Source organism: Penaeus japonicus, unplaced genomic scaffold (assembly GCF_977035675.1).
Source record: "Penaeus japonicus unplaced genomic scaffold, GWHDUDI00000001_assembly GWHDUDI00000027, whole genome shotgun sequence".
NCBI classification, from domain to species: domain Eukaryota; kingdom Metazoa; phylum Arthropoda; class Malacostraca; order Decapoda; family Penaeidae; genus Penaeus; species Penaeus japonicus.
Genome location: NW_028234429.1, coordinates 21,883,452 through 21,895,951, shown reverse-complemented (window position 1 = coordinate 21,895,951; position 12,500 = coordinate 21,883,452). Strand labels below are relative to the sequence as shown.

Here is a 12,500-nt window from a genome sequence, read left to right as displayed (position 1 = left end):
TCTGTAAGGGAGGGCAGCACAGAGTGAGCTACATGCTGCCGGTACTCACGAGAGTAAACCTGCCGTGTTGTCTCATTGGTTCTCCCTCGACCTTTCTCTCTACTGGTTCTCCCACGCCCTTCGGTTGAACACCTCCCTGCCACACTCCCTCGAGTGCGAGCAGTGGCACCATGAAGATCGCGTGCGTTCCGATGGCCGCCGTGGCAGCCAATGGGCGCATTCCTCGATTCTGGAATCTTTCCTCGTATGGTTCCTGGGTAAGTGAGAGGAAGACTCGGCTGTTTAGGGCAAAGCACTTTCAATGGCTGTGCATATAACATTGTCGTTTTTAATCTAATTTTGCAGACAAATTGTTGATATGCGTTACCCATTGTACCTAGGTCTCCTCAAAGCATCCTTTATACAATCAAATCCCTTTTATCTTCAGTCTAAAGAAGCAAACTCAAGTAATTATGCGTAACGTGTATTCAACTTGTCGGATTAAATTATTATTGGTTGCAATTAGGGTTACAGTGTTTTCTTCAAAGAATCGCCGATGTATCTATTGTAATAGCTATTGTCGGTAAAAGAAAAAATAGAACATTGCTACCTTCAAAAAATCCATGGTTAAAAAGCCTCTACCAACATGAAGGAAAATTATCCGCCATAGTAACAAGTTGGAGTAACTTCCCTCTGTAGTAACAAAGGCAGGCGTGTTGTGTAAGGCGGAGAGGCGTTGAGTTACAGCAGCGGGGTGTCAGGTGTGAGCCTGCCGTTCTTAGGAAAGCTGACTCTCGAAGGAGTAGGAAGGTTTCTTTTATATTCCTCCCGCTCCTCTGATTCCTCTCTCTCTCTACCCTTTATCTGTTCTCTTAATCTCCCGTTTTCCCCTTCTTTCATTCTCCATAACTTTTTTCTTCTTCCTTTCACGTTTCTTATTTACTTGTTCCTCGTCTGTCCTTACTCGGCACCGTATGTCGCGAGGCGGACTTTTCATCCTGTGTACTTTGTGGAGGCCAAGTCGAGGTCGAGGCGGGCGGGGAGTGAATGAGGGCGAGTGCCCCGCCTTTCCCCGCCAAGCCCAAACATTTATTACACTTCCACCTAATTGCATCGTCATCGCCTCTCTCATAAACATTTCGCCTTAACACGAGCCGGGCTTTACAACAGGTTGTCCCGGCCATCATGTACTCCCATGTGAAGGATATGTATATGGATGTATATATGTGTGTGTGTGTGTGTGTGTGTGTGTATACATGATATATATATATAATATATAATATATATATACATACATACATGCATACATACATACATACATACATGTGTGTGTGTGTATATATATATATATATATATATATATATATATATATATATATAAAATATATATCCATACATACACACATACATGCATACATACATACATACATACATGTGTGTGTGTGTGTGTGTGTGTTTGTGTGTGTGTGTGTGTGTGTGTATGTATATATATGTATGTCTATATATATGTATATATATATATATATATATATATATATATATATATATATATATATATATATATATATATATATATATATAATATCCTGTATAGATATATACATATTTTAAGAGTATTTTGTAGGTATTTGCCTTCCTCAGGATTTACCTTATCCCTAACGTGTAACTAACGGCTTCTGTTTTTGCATTGCAGACACCGTTGGGTGTCGAGGAGCAGATCTCCCTGCGTGGCGCCGAAGTGGAAGTAGCGAGCGACTACACGAAGCGGCGGAATGTGTTGCGCCTGGCCACTCCGGGCGGGTCGCAGCTGCTGCTTCAGGCTGACACCCCGCCGGAGATGCTGGCTTGGCTCTCTACACTCCAGAACAACTGTGCCATACAGGTGAGTGTCGCCTGTGCGTTGCGTCTCCCCTTCTTTCCTCTCCTTGATGACGTTAAGACTTCCAACATCAACAACAGCAACAAAATCCAGCCAGCCATGTGCCGTGATGTCCCTCCCGTGGCGGGTCCTGGAGCACTGTCTCTGGGGGAAAATATCGCGGTTGTCTCCGGCTCTTCCCGCGACGCAGTTTCCCGAACCCAACATATAAAGAGCTAACGGAACCCAAACCAAAACCAAGGGTTCTAAACTGATTTGATATAATGAGTTATTTGAAGGACGTTAAGAATGTCAGTAATTTTCCGTTTTCTCAGAATATTTCGTAATGTATTTGTGCATGAAATGTAGCCAACTTCGAAACTGGGAAACTGCAATTTATGATTTGATAGATAAACCTATGTTTAGTCTTCGCTTCTACATATGGAGTGCCATTCTACGTTGTACATATTCAGTTAGAATGCAAAGTATTATGACGTAGTATGTTAAGTTTATAAATATCGATTATGGTCTAGTTTAACCCTTTAGTAAATCATCCAGTAAGCATACTTTAAATGGAAATTTATGTCTCATAGTAATGATGATATCTTTTCTCTCGACAGGAAGGAGAGGCATGCAGCAAAGCCCCCATGAACAATAACAATGTATCGCCACAGACCAGCAACAAGGCGATGCGGAAACTGACCTCGTCACTGCGAACGCGCTCGCCCACCGGCCAGTCGCCGTCGACAAAGACACGAAAGCCCAGCAGCGTCGGTGAGCGATGCGGCGATCCTTCTTTTGAGTCACACACACACACACACACACACACACACACACACACACACACACACACACACACACACACACACACACACACACACACACACACACACACACACACACACACACACACACACACACACACACACACACACACACACACACACACACATATCACACACATACACACACACACACACACACACACACACACACACACACACACACACACACACACACACACACACACACACACACACACACACACACACACACACACACACACACACACACACACACACACACTATAGAAGAGGTATCATAGCTATTATTGATAAGAAAGTATTTTAAAAGGTATGCGATTAAAGTTATCAGTTCCAGCATTTATTATACCCATGCACATCAAAGACATATCTTCAAGTTATGCTCAATTTTTCAGAGAGCAATTCTTCGCCCAAGTCCAAAACTTGGAGAGGCAATCTTGTAAGACCCTTCATGAAGAAGATCCAGGGTGGTTCCCCTGCCATAACCCCCACCACCCCCCATCCAGAGGGGGCGACAATAGGTGTATGTCTAGAAGATTGCCCACAGGTAATTTTTCTTTCTTTCTTTTGCTTTCTTTATTCTCATAAACCTGCTTATATTGCATAATCAAAAGTTGATTATATGGATATATTTAAGGGCAAATGTTTGAATAGTCAGTCCTTTTTTTGCATGAGATATAGTTGTGCTTGTCTCTTTATTTTTCATGGTGATGTGGGCATAATAACTAAATGTTTCAAAACAAATAACCTGTACGAGTATTTTCTACTTGCGTTGCAGTCCGATGAAAATGAATTTGTTCCACTATTGGTGGCCCTCTGTGTGAGTGTTGTTGAGACCAGAGGTTTGCAAACTCAGGGCATCTATCGTATCCCAGGAAATAAAGCAGCAGTAACACATTTAACCGAGATGATCAACAAGGGACCCAAAGCTATTGACTATAGTGACCCAAGGTAAGTGGTTTGATAAAATAGCTTTCAGCCATTTTTCTGCTGGGATATGTCTAAATATGGTTAATAATAGTACAGTGGCATATAGAAATATATTCTTTTGAATAGAATCTGTCTTTAGTAGAGTACATATATATGACACTGCATACATAGTGTATATAATCAAAAAGCTCTAAAAGGATCCTCCTCATTCTCCTTTCTCCAGATGGTCTGATGTGAATGTGATCTCCAGTATGTTAAAGCAGTTTTTCCAGAAGTTACCAGACCCGCTTTTTACCTGCGATCTTTATCCACTATTCATTGAAGCCAGTAAAATAGAGGATCCAAATCAGAGGTTAATGGAGCTGAAGAGATTGGTAAGTTTAAGCATGTATAGTGAGAGATTTTGCTTTGATATTTCCATTTGATGTCTAAATGGAAATTCATCATGAATATGTATACATTTCTTTCTTGGGAAAACAAATAGAATTTGAAAGTGCAGAGCATCCATGATGCAAAAAAAATATATATAATATCTTCTTACAGGTACAAGAATTGCCTGACCATCACTATGAGACACTCAGATTTCTCATGCTTCACTTAAGTCATATTGTTAGCAACAGTGAGTCTAACAAAATGGATGTCCGGAATTTGGCCATTGTGTTTGGACCAACACTAGTTCGCTCAGGGGACGATAACATGATCACCATGGTTACAGACATGTCACATCAGTGTAAAATTGTTGAGACATTGATAGGCCAAGTAAGTTGATTGTGTTTTGTTAAATGATAAAATCAGATTATATATATGTATGTTGGAAAATAATGTATGTAAACAAAACCCATATGCATTTTTATTTTTTGTTTTTTCCAGGCAACTTGGTTTTTTAATGAAGATGATGGAGAAGAAATAACTCCACCATCTCTAAGCCCATCTGTTTTACAAAGTTCTGCAAGTGACTCATTATCACCTACCATGGAACCTGAAACACCTTCTAGCCAAGCACTACTGCTTCACAACATTCAGAAAGTTGAAGGTATGAGGTGTCCAAAATGCTTTAAGCTTGAATTGCCATAAATATTATGCTAGATTTGAATCATACTTACTGGTCTGTAGTACAACAGATTCCATTAATTCAATTTCAGGTGCAAAGGGAGACTTGAAGAAGGATATTGTGTCTTCCATCATTTCAGCAGCAAATAGGAAAGTTCACAAAGTGAAATACAAAAAGCCAGTTGATGACAAGCCAGTAGATGATATTAAATATAGTGATAAGGAAGGAGGTTTTGAGGAAAGAGACATTGACAAGGAAGCGGAATTAAGAAAACAAAGATTATTAGCTAAGCAGATTGAAAGTATGGTTGAACTACCAGATCCAAAACCAATGAGTGAACGTAAAATCTCAAATATGAGTTTAATGAGTGTTCATGGTCATCCTTCTAGTATGTCTAGTTTAACACAGAGTAGTGAAAGGACTAGTATCAGTGAACAGGGAAAGCACAGTTTACCTGAACAGGATGGCCGTCTATTTTGTGTTATCAAGAAGGATGCATTATCCTCTGGCACACCACCAATCCCTGGTAATAGTTCTGTCATAGCTCCATCCTGCCAACAATCTAGTCAGCTGACGACGCCAGAGACTTCCTCCCTGTTTGGAGATGAAGTAGCTATTCGTTCTTATGCTGGCCTAAGCGCTAGTACTCAGGAGCGAATCCGGCGGTTTGAAATGGAGACACGAGCCATGCTTCACCGTGACCTGACTAAACACAGAAGAGAAACTGAAAGAAGAGATGTGGAGAGGAGAAGACTAGAAGAACTCTGGCAGCGAGCTAAGCAGGACATGGAATCAGAAGATATCCTTGACCAGTTAGCTGACAACCCTACAGGTGAGATAAATCATATCATTGGTACTTGTAATAGAAATAAGTTATTGAAGTCTATCTAAAGACCAGTATGTTTAGAACACAAGTTATACATGCTAATACCAAGATTATTTTTAGTAGGATGTAGGAGTTCTCTTTATTTAAGATTCCTTTACTTTCTTTTGATCAAGCTGTTATTTGTCTTCAATTTTTGCAACTAAAATAAAAGATGAATGAGCTATATAACAGAAATGGTTGCTTCTGTGTGCTACTTCTCTGTCATAATGTCTACTTTACATTACAATTATATCTTTATTTATATATATGTACTTCAGTTTAATGGGTTCAGTAAAAGTAGCATATAAGACCTACAATATAGCTTTTTATATAAATTGTTTAATAAAGATATAGCTTTTTATATAAATTGTTTAATTAATAAAGTTAAAATCTTAGATATTTCATAAAAACACTTGATTAAAGATTAGATTTTAAAAAATGAAATTATTGTTTAGCCAAAAATAATGATAATGAGCAGGAAAGAAAGGTGTGTACGTGCTTGTGTGTGGATGTGTTTGAACATGTATATTGATAGGCTTATGAAAACTGAATGTATATTGTATATATATTTTATATATATGTACTGTATAGATATTTAGATGTAATCTGAATATTTTAAGATATGTTTGATGTCATTCACTGTTATTTTAGTACTTCTTAAATGCATGTGTTTAGCCAGGCTTTTTACTTTAGAGGATGTAATTGATGTGATGGCTTGAAAAGTGATCAGGATTCAACACGAAATCTGGGTTTAGAGTCATGAGTCCATTGGGGCATCTTTTAAATTGTGGATTTGTTTGATATCTCTTTGCTAAAATATGTTCTGTTAATGATCATGTCAGTGTCATGAGTATAATGAATATTCCATTTTGTGTGGGATATGCATGCTAGCCCTAGAGTTTTATATAAAAAAAAATTCTTGAAATATATTAATTAATAATAGATACTGTTTCTGCTGGCTACAGGTATATCAAATCCTGTCTAAAATGTGGGTTGCTGTTAATGAGTAATATTGTGTTAATTGGAGAAAGCTATTGGTAGTATAATTAATGCAGTCAACTATAAAATCTATTAAAAAACTTAGTGCTTGTTTGACAGTGTGTGTGTCTGCTGTTAGTATACTTGACGTGCTTTATTAATAATCTTAACACATTTATGGTCTTCACACTTAACAAACTAACAATACTAACATGATACAAATGATATCTTATAACAGAGCCTTCCTAGTACCCTGGCTGCCTAGAACACTTGGAATGTATCTGCTTCCATGAGGTATTTTGCCTTTAGGGCTGTTTAGAGGTGATTCTATCCCCCAAACTGTTGCTGGTTGTATGCTGCATGGTTGTTAATTCATCATTTGTGCAATGCATGGCACAACCACAAAATTATGTCAAAGGCATTTATTCATACCCAGACATAAATTCATTCTTGCATGTTGTAGCCATGTTTAAGTATACTCTTATATATGCTCTTCTCTATTTTCTGTTTTGTGTGTTTAGGAGAGTGTGAGTGGTTGTCAAGGTTGTTTTACTCCTAAATATGTGTAGATACTAGGATAATCTGTACAAGCCTAGGATTTTGTATGTGTGCAGTTTGATTCTTGTATGTAAGCATTAATACTCAGAATGTGGTTTTGTAAACTTTTTTATTATTATTTATTGTTATTATTTTTGTGTATTTTTGTCTTTCTTTTTTTACATCTCATGCCCTTGTTTTACTCCAATGATTATACATATAGTAACATCTGATTTTGCTAGTTTGGATGTTACAGAGATGTGATACAGTATGATCTACTTTAGGTTTCATTGGTTTTGGCAGAATTTTTACACAGATCAGTCTGTCTTCCTGTGACTTTTATGTTTGCCTGGAATGGGCTTTGTCTGAATATCACAGTATTGTAGTTTATCATCTCTTTATTTCTCATCTTCTCATAATGTTTACTTCCCAGAGCTTTCAAAACTTCAGGCTTGTATTTTTTGTACTCTTGCACAGAATGCATTTACAGTTGATGTTTTTTTTTAGGAGTATTATAGGTAAATCTAATGTATGTTTGTTAGGACACCTAGAATTTTTGTGGAACAAAACATTAATGCACTCCAGGAATAAGACCAAATGGAGAATCTACTAATATGTTGATTAATATCTTTTGTGTATATATTGTTTTGTAATGATACATATTTCAAGATTTATCTTATAAAAGTAAGGTAAGCTGCATAGGAGATAAATATCTTGGCTTAGAAAAAAGAGTAGAATAAATGAATGTGCCCAGTCATGACCATATAGGAATTTTGTCAGAATGGTATTTTCCCTGCCCATCAGTTAGCTGCCCCACCTTTTTCTTGAGTGACTCCTAGTCCTTTCTTTCAGTTGTAAATAAAGAAATATTCTTTTATATATGAACAGATGTAGCTGTCTTTGTTCTAGTATCAGCTGTGTCTAGTATCTTCATTCATAACTTTTTCTATTTTCCTGTATTTTTTGTTTTTTAAAAAACAGGAATTTCCTTTTTTTGTTATTGCCAGCTTCTATATGGTACTTTTGTACAAAGTGATTTCAATTATAAAGACTATCCCCTAATAACATATTTCATTTGATGCCTATGTTCACCCTTGCTTGCCCATTACTTACATATGTATATCAATGTGTGTATGTTTGTGTGTATGTATATGTTCTCATATACATTTACACATACATATACATACACATACCCATGTAATATTTTGCTTTTTTTTTTTTTGTTTAGATAAGACTTTTTTTTCTTTTGTATTTAAATTTTCTATATTAAGAGAAAAATGGCCTAGTTTGTAATGTTTGTTCTCCATAGTAGATGATAAGTTCTATACTTGCATATCAGATACTGCTGTAGGCATTCTGTTATTTTGAATATTGAAAGTTTTGTTAGATATTGTCAAGATTAATACAATATGAACTTGATAAATAATCATATATCACAGATTAGGATTTTATCAATATAACCCACATGTTATGTACTGTCATTCTGATATATTATTAGTAAAGGCACATATTCCCTGTAACTATAGAATATATATCTATCAGATAGAAAACATTTTCCTTTGTAAAAAATGGAAATACATTGAAACTAAGAAATTTATGTATGAGCTGATTATAAATAGTAACTGAAAATGATACATATTACATGACATACTGTGATTAAGGTGGTGATTACAATTTTCTAAGGGTTGGAAAGGCTCTTCAGACACCCTTCTTGCAATGCAAGACGATACATCTAATACAAGAAATGAAACAACATTAATGAGACTTTTCAAGGTCCATTTGTGAAGATGTATTACATTTTTCCAACAATTTTGGATATCACACATTTGAATGTAGCCTTATATTTAAATTGCTGTACTTTTCATTTGCTATTAATATAATATATAGTCTATAAAGTGATAAATTCAGAATTCAGGAACATCCTCACTGAATTCAAAGAGCAGCTTCAAAACATATGAGTTATTCAACTTTTTGTTTACAGCATTTTTTTGAAAACAGATTTTACATTATATGAACACATATAAGAGGAAAAGAATAAGATTGATACCTTTCAATTTCTTTTCACATTGTGATAACTTTAATAATATATCCTATTATGTAGTTAAACAAGATGATGATTATTAATGAAAGCTGACTTTTATATTTTTTCATTAGAATTTACTATGAATTATACAAAATAAAGTTTTAACATTTCATACAAAACTGATGTTTATTCTCACATTTTATTGTCAGATATTTCATTATGATAGAAAACTGTTAAGATTCAGTGATTGTGATTTCTAAAATAAGTAGAAATTTAATAGATTTTCATTTTTTTAAAAGATTTCTCATACTTGTATCTAACTGTATATCTCTTACTTACAGAGGTTGTGCGCAAGATTTCTGACTACTCATGGCGGCTTCAAGGGCTCAGTGAGAGTATGGGTGGGGACCAAGGATCACTAACTTCCCAGAGTTCCAGCACAAGTTCCCAGACTGGTCTCATCTCAGCAGCCCTCTCTCACCATCCCCTCTCTAACACTTCACTCACACCCACCACTAATGCTACCACCCAGGTACCTAACAATGACTTTCCACAACTTCCTACTATTCAGGTTGATAGTGAGCCTATTTCAGGATTAGTATGTGAAAGGACTTATGACGCTAAGCATGGCCTAACACCACAGCAGTCACATCGTTGGCTTGAATATAATGCAGCTTCGCCTCATAGTACTTTAGGTTCTACTTCTTCATCTAGTAGCTCAGGGTATGGTAGTCTAACTCGTTCATCTCAGCAATATGACGCTGATTACTTGACTGAAAGGCCAGTGGAAGGATCTTACCAGACTGAACACTATAAAACTGGGAAGAAACCTTCCTGTACAGCACAGCAGTTGTCACCTTCAGTTCCAAAGAAAAAGAAATCAAGTAAAGGTTCTGGTTTCCTGTTTGGCTTGACCTCGTCTTCTTCTTCTCCTTCCCTTTTTCCCTCAATGGCAGAAGCTGGTACTGAACTAACCCCTACACGTAAAATTGGGCAAACTTTAATTTACCCAGAAAGCCCTCGGCCACCACCTCACAATAGCCGCCCTTCCTCACAGAATCAATCTTCTCACGTAACAGCACCCAGCTCTACACTAACTCCTCAGCCGAGCACCCCGATCCTTGGGCGTCAAAAAGACTCACTGTTACACCACATCCTACCTAGTCGTCTATACCATTCTCCCCGACCCCTTCGCCGAGGATCCTCTGCTGAGAATGTGACTCAGCCGCACGCCAATACTCTCTCCCCTTCCACCTTTAACACCCAGAAGGTGGTTAATAATGGCACTCTGAAGAGAGCTAGAGCCAGCAGGGATCAGGTAGGGGTGCCAGCTTGCACTCCATATTCCTTTTGAATTTTCTTTACAAAGCCTTTTATTTTCTTTGAGAACAATGTCTGTGGTATTAGAATGCCTTTTAGATTATGTTCAAGACTGCCTGAGTTGTTAGTTCATGCAGCTTTACATATGCTTTTTTCAGCACTTCATTGGTTCTAAGGTATTTTTGATATGCTAGTAAACCAATTGTCAGAAGTTGGTATAGAATGTGAATATGCCTAACAGCTTTTATGAGAGTATAAGGTTCAGGCCCATAGATTTTACATGCACATTAAGAATATTTATTTGATATATGCAGTTGTATCCAAGCTTTCATTTGCCTAACATATTTCTGTATATTTCACATATATTTCAAGTGTAGATATAACTATGGTATTGATTCATACCATTGATGAAAATTTCAGGTGTTGTATTGCTGTAATTTCTTTCCAGGTTATAAATGGTCCAGAAATGGGAATGCCACGATGTGGTTCCTTAGACTCATTACGTGATGGTTCACATATACCCCATGATGATGGTAAGTTGATGTAGCTAATTGTATAAGAATTTCCCAGTATGAGGGAGTCAGTTTAGAATTAATTCTGCCCCTCATTTTTTAAACTCATATTTTCTATCTTTGTACAGATTGTAATGTACAATTTCATCTTCAGTATATCTCATTATGACCCTCATTTATGAAACTTCTTAATGAGGATTGTTTTTCACATGTTTTGAATAACAAAAAGCCAAACTGTGTGGCTGGTACTATGTAGATGTAGATTGGACAAAAAAATAATCTTTTCTGTTTAAGAGAAGGTGGAATGTAACTTTTAACTTTTTTTTTCTCTTTAGTCATTCATTTACAATTATAAAACTGAGTTTGCAAAAAATGTACTTTAACATAGTAGAGACATAATGTGGAAATATTTCAGGAAAATTATTTTGATTGATAAGTTATACATTTTTCTTATGAAAAACATTTTTTACTATTTTATTTAAGTGGTTACAAGTACTATGTTTTAATAAAATATAATTGGAATATACCTGCTGGTATTACTAAAAATAGTGAAGTGATATATATTTTCGAAAGAATATTGGTTTATAAGTAGAATGGCAGCTGTGGGTTGGTTGAGGAAGGACATAAATGCGGTTGACTTGATGAGCATTTACTGGGGCTGAGTGGAATGATAATAGATGAATGGATGTTGTATTCATACCCTATATGTATGTTTCATTTTATTGGTTGTAAAGAATGGGGGGATGTCCTGGGATGATTTATTTTGTCTTTGTATATTTTTATATTAAAATATTTCATGTCTGATTTTGAAGGTATATATTTGATAGGTAATGGTCTCTTTTTTCTCTCTTTTTCAACTGCTGCCATTCAGGTCTGCTTCATGTTCCTATCTTTCTTAAGTGCCTCCATCTTTCTGTTGAAACTTTGTTTAGGAAATAAGGAAATAGGAACAAGAGGTGTGAATTTGTGGAGTCCAGTATTCATATAATAATGCTTTTATTATTATGATTGTTTTTAAGTGTATTATTTGATTATTTGCCCCTCCCCAGTTGGTTAAGTTCTGCTAAATTATTGTCCTTTATACTTTCCATATATAAATGCATATCCATATACACAGGCACAAGCAACAGCACAACCAGAAGCACCAATATGCAGTCATTCACATGTGCATTTACACTTTCACCCTGTAAATTTTGAGTAGTCTAACTGCACCAAATCTCCATTTAATAAGCGAAGGCCCATTATAAAGAATCAAGTAATGTTTTTATCTCTGTACATCAATTGTTTATTCACTTAGTGCAGAAACGGAAATTTGGCTCAGTTATAAATCAGTGTTTACTTTGGTTGAATAAAATCCTGGATGTTTTATGTTCAAATCGCCTTTACAGCCCCATGTGAACTTTCAACTGTAGTGGTAGAAAAGCCACCACATGTTGCCAAGTCCTCGATTATGGGGGCAGCCAAGGGCCTCTTCGCTAATATTCAGTATGCTAAAGTGTAGGCAAGGAAGGTGAGGGTAGGAGTAGAAGCTGCTTCACTCTTTGCTGTCAGTTGTGTTTAAGCTAAGTAACTTTGTCAAAACAAAATAACATTTTGACAGTTTGCTAACCACATTAAATGAAA

General features: G+C 36.3%; 1 protein-coding gene across 1 annotated transcript in view; it reads left to right on the top strand.

Annotated features, from left to right (window-relative positions):
* The window catches only part of RhoGAP19D (Rho GTPase activating protein at 19D), a 242,181-nt gene that overhangs the window by 225,016 nt on the left and 4,665 nt on the right, over nt 1-12,500 (top strand). Inside the window, exons 14-23 of the mRNA XM_086553042.1 lie at nt 1,673-1,861; nt 2,458-2,611; nt 3,057-3,208; nt 3,440-3,612; nt 3,815-3,965; nt 4,135-4,350; nt 4,462-4,624; nt 4,734-5,474; nt 9,387-10,363; nt 10,814-10,898. Of these exons, the coding sequence (XP_086409168.1) occupies nt 1,673-1,861; nt 2,458-2,611; nt 3,057-3,208; nt 3,440-3,612; nt 3,815-3,965; nt 4,135-4,350; nt 4,462-4,624; nt 4,734-5,474; nt 9,387-10,363; nt 10,814-10,898 (3,001 nt within the window). The remainder of the gene's footprint in view (nt 1-1,672; nt 1,862-2,457; nt 2,612-3,056; nt 3,209-3,439; nt 3,613-3,814; nt 3,966-4,134; nt 4,351-4,461; nt 4,625-4,733; nt 5,475-9,386; nt 10,364-10,813; nt 10,899-12,500) is intronic.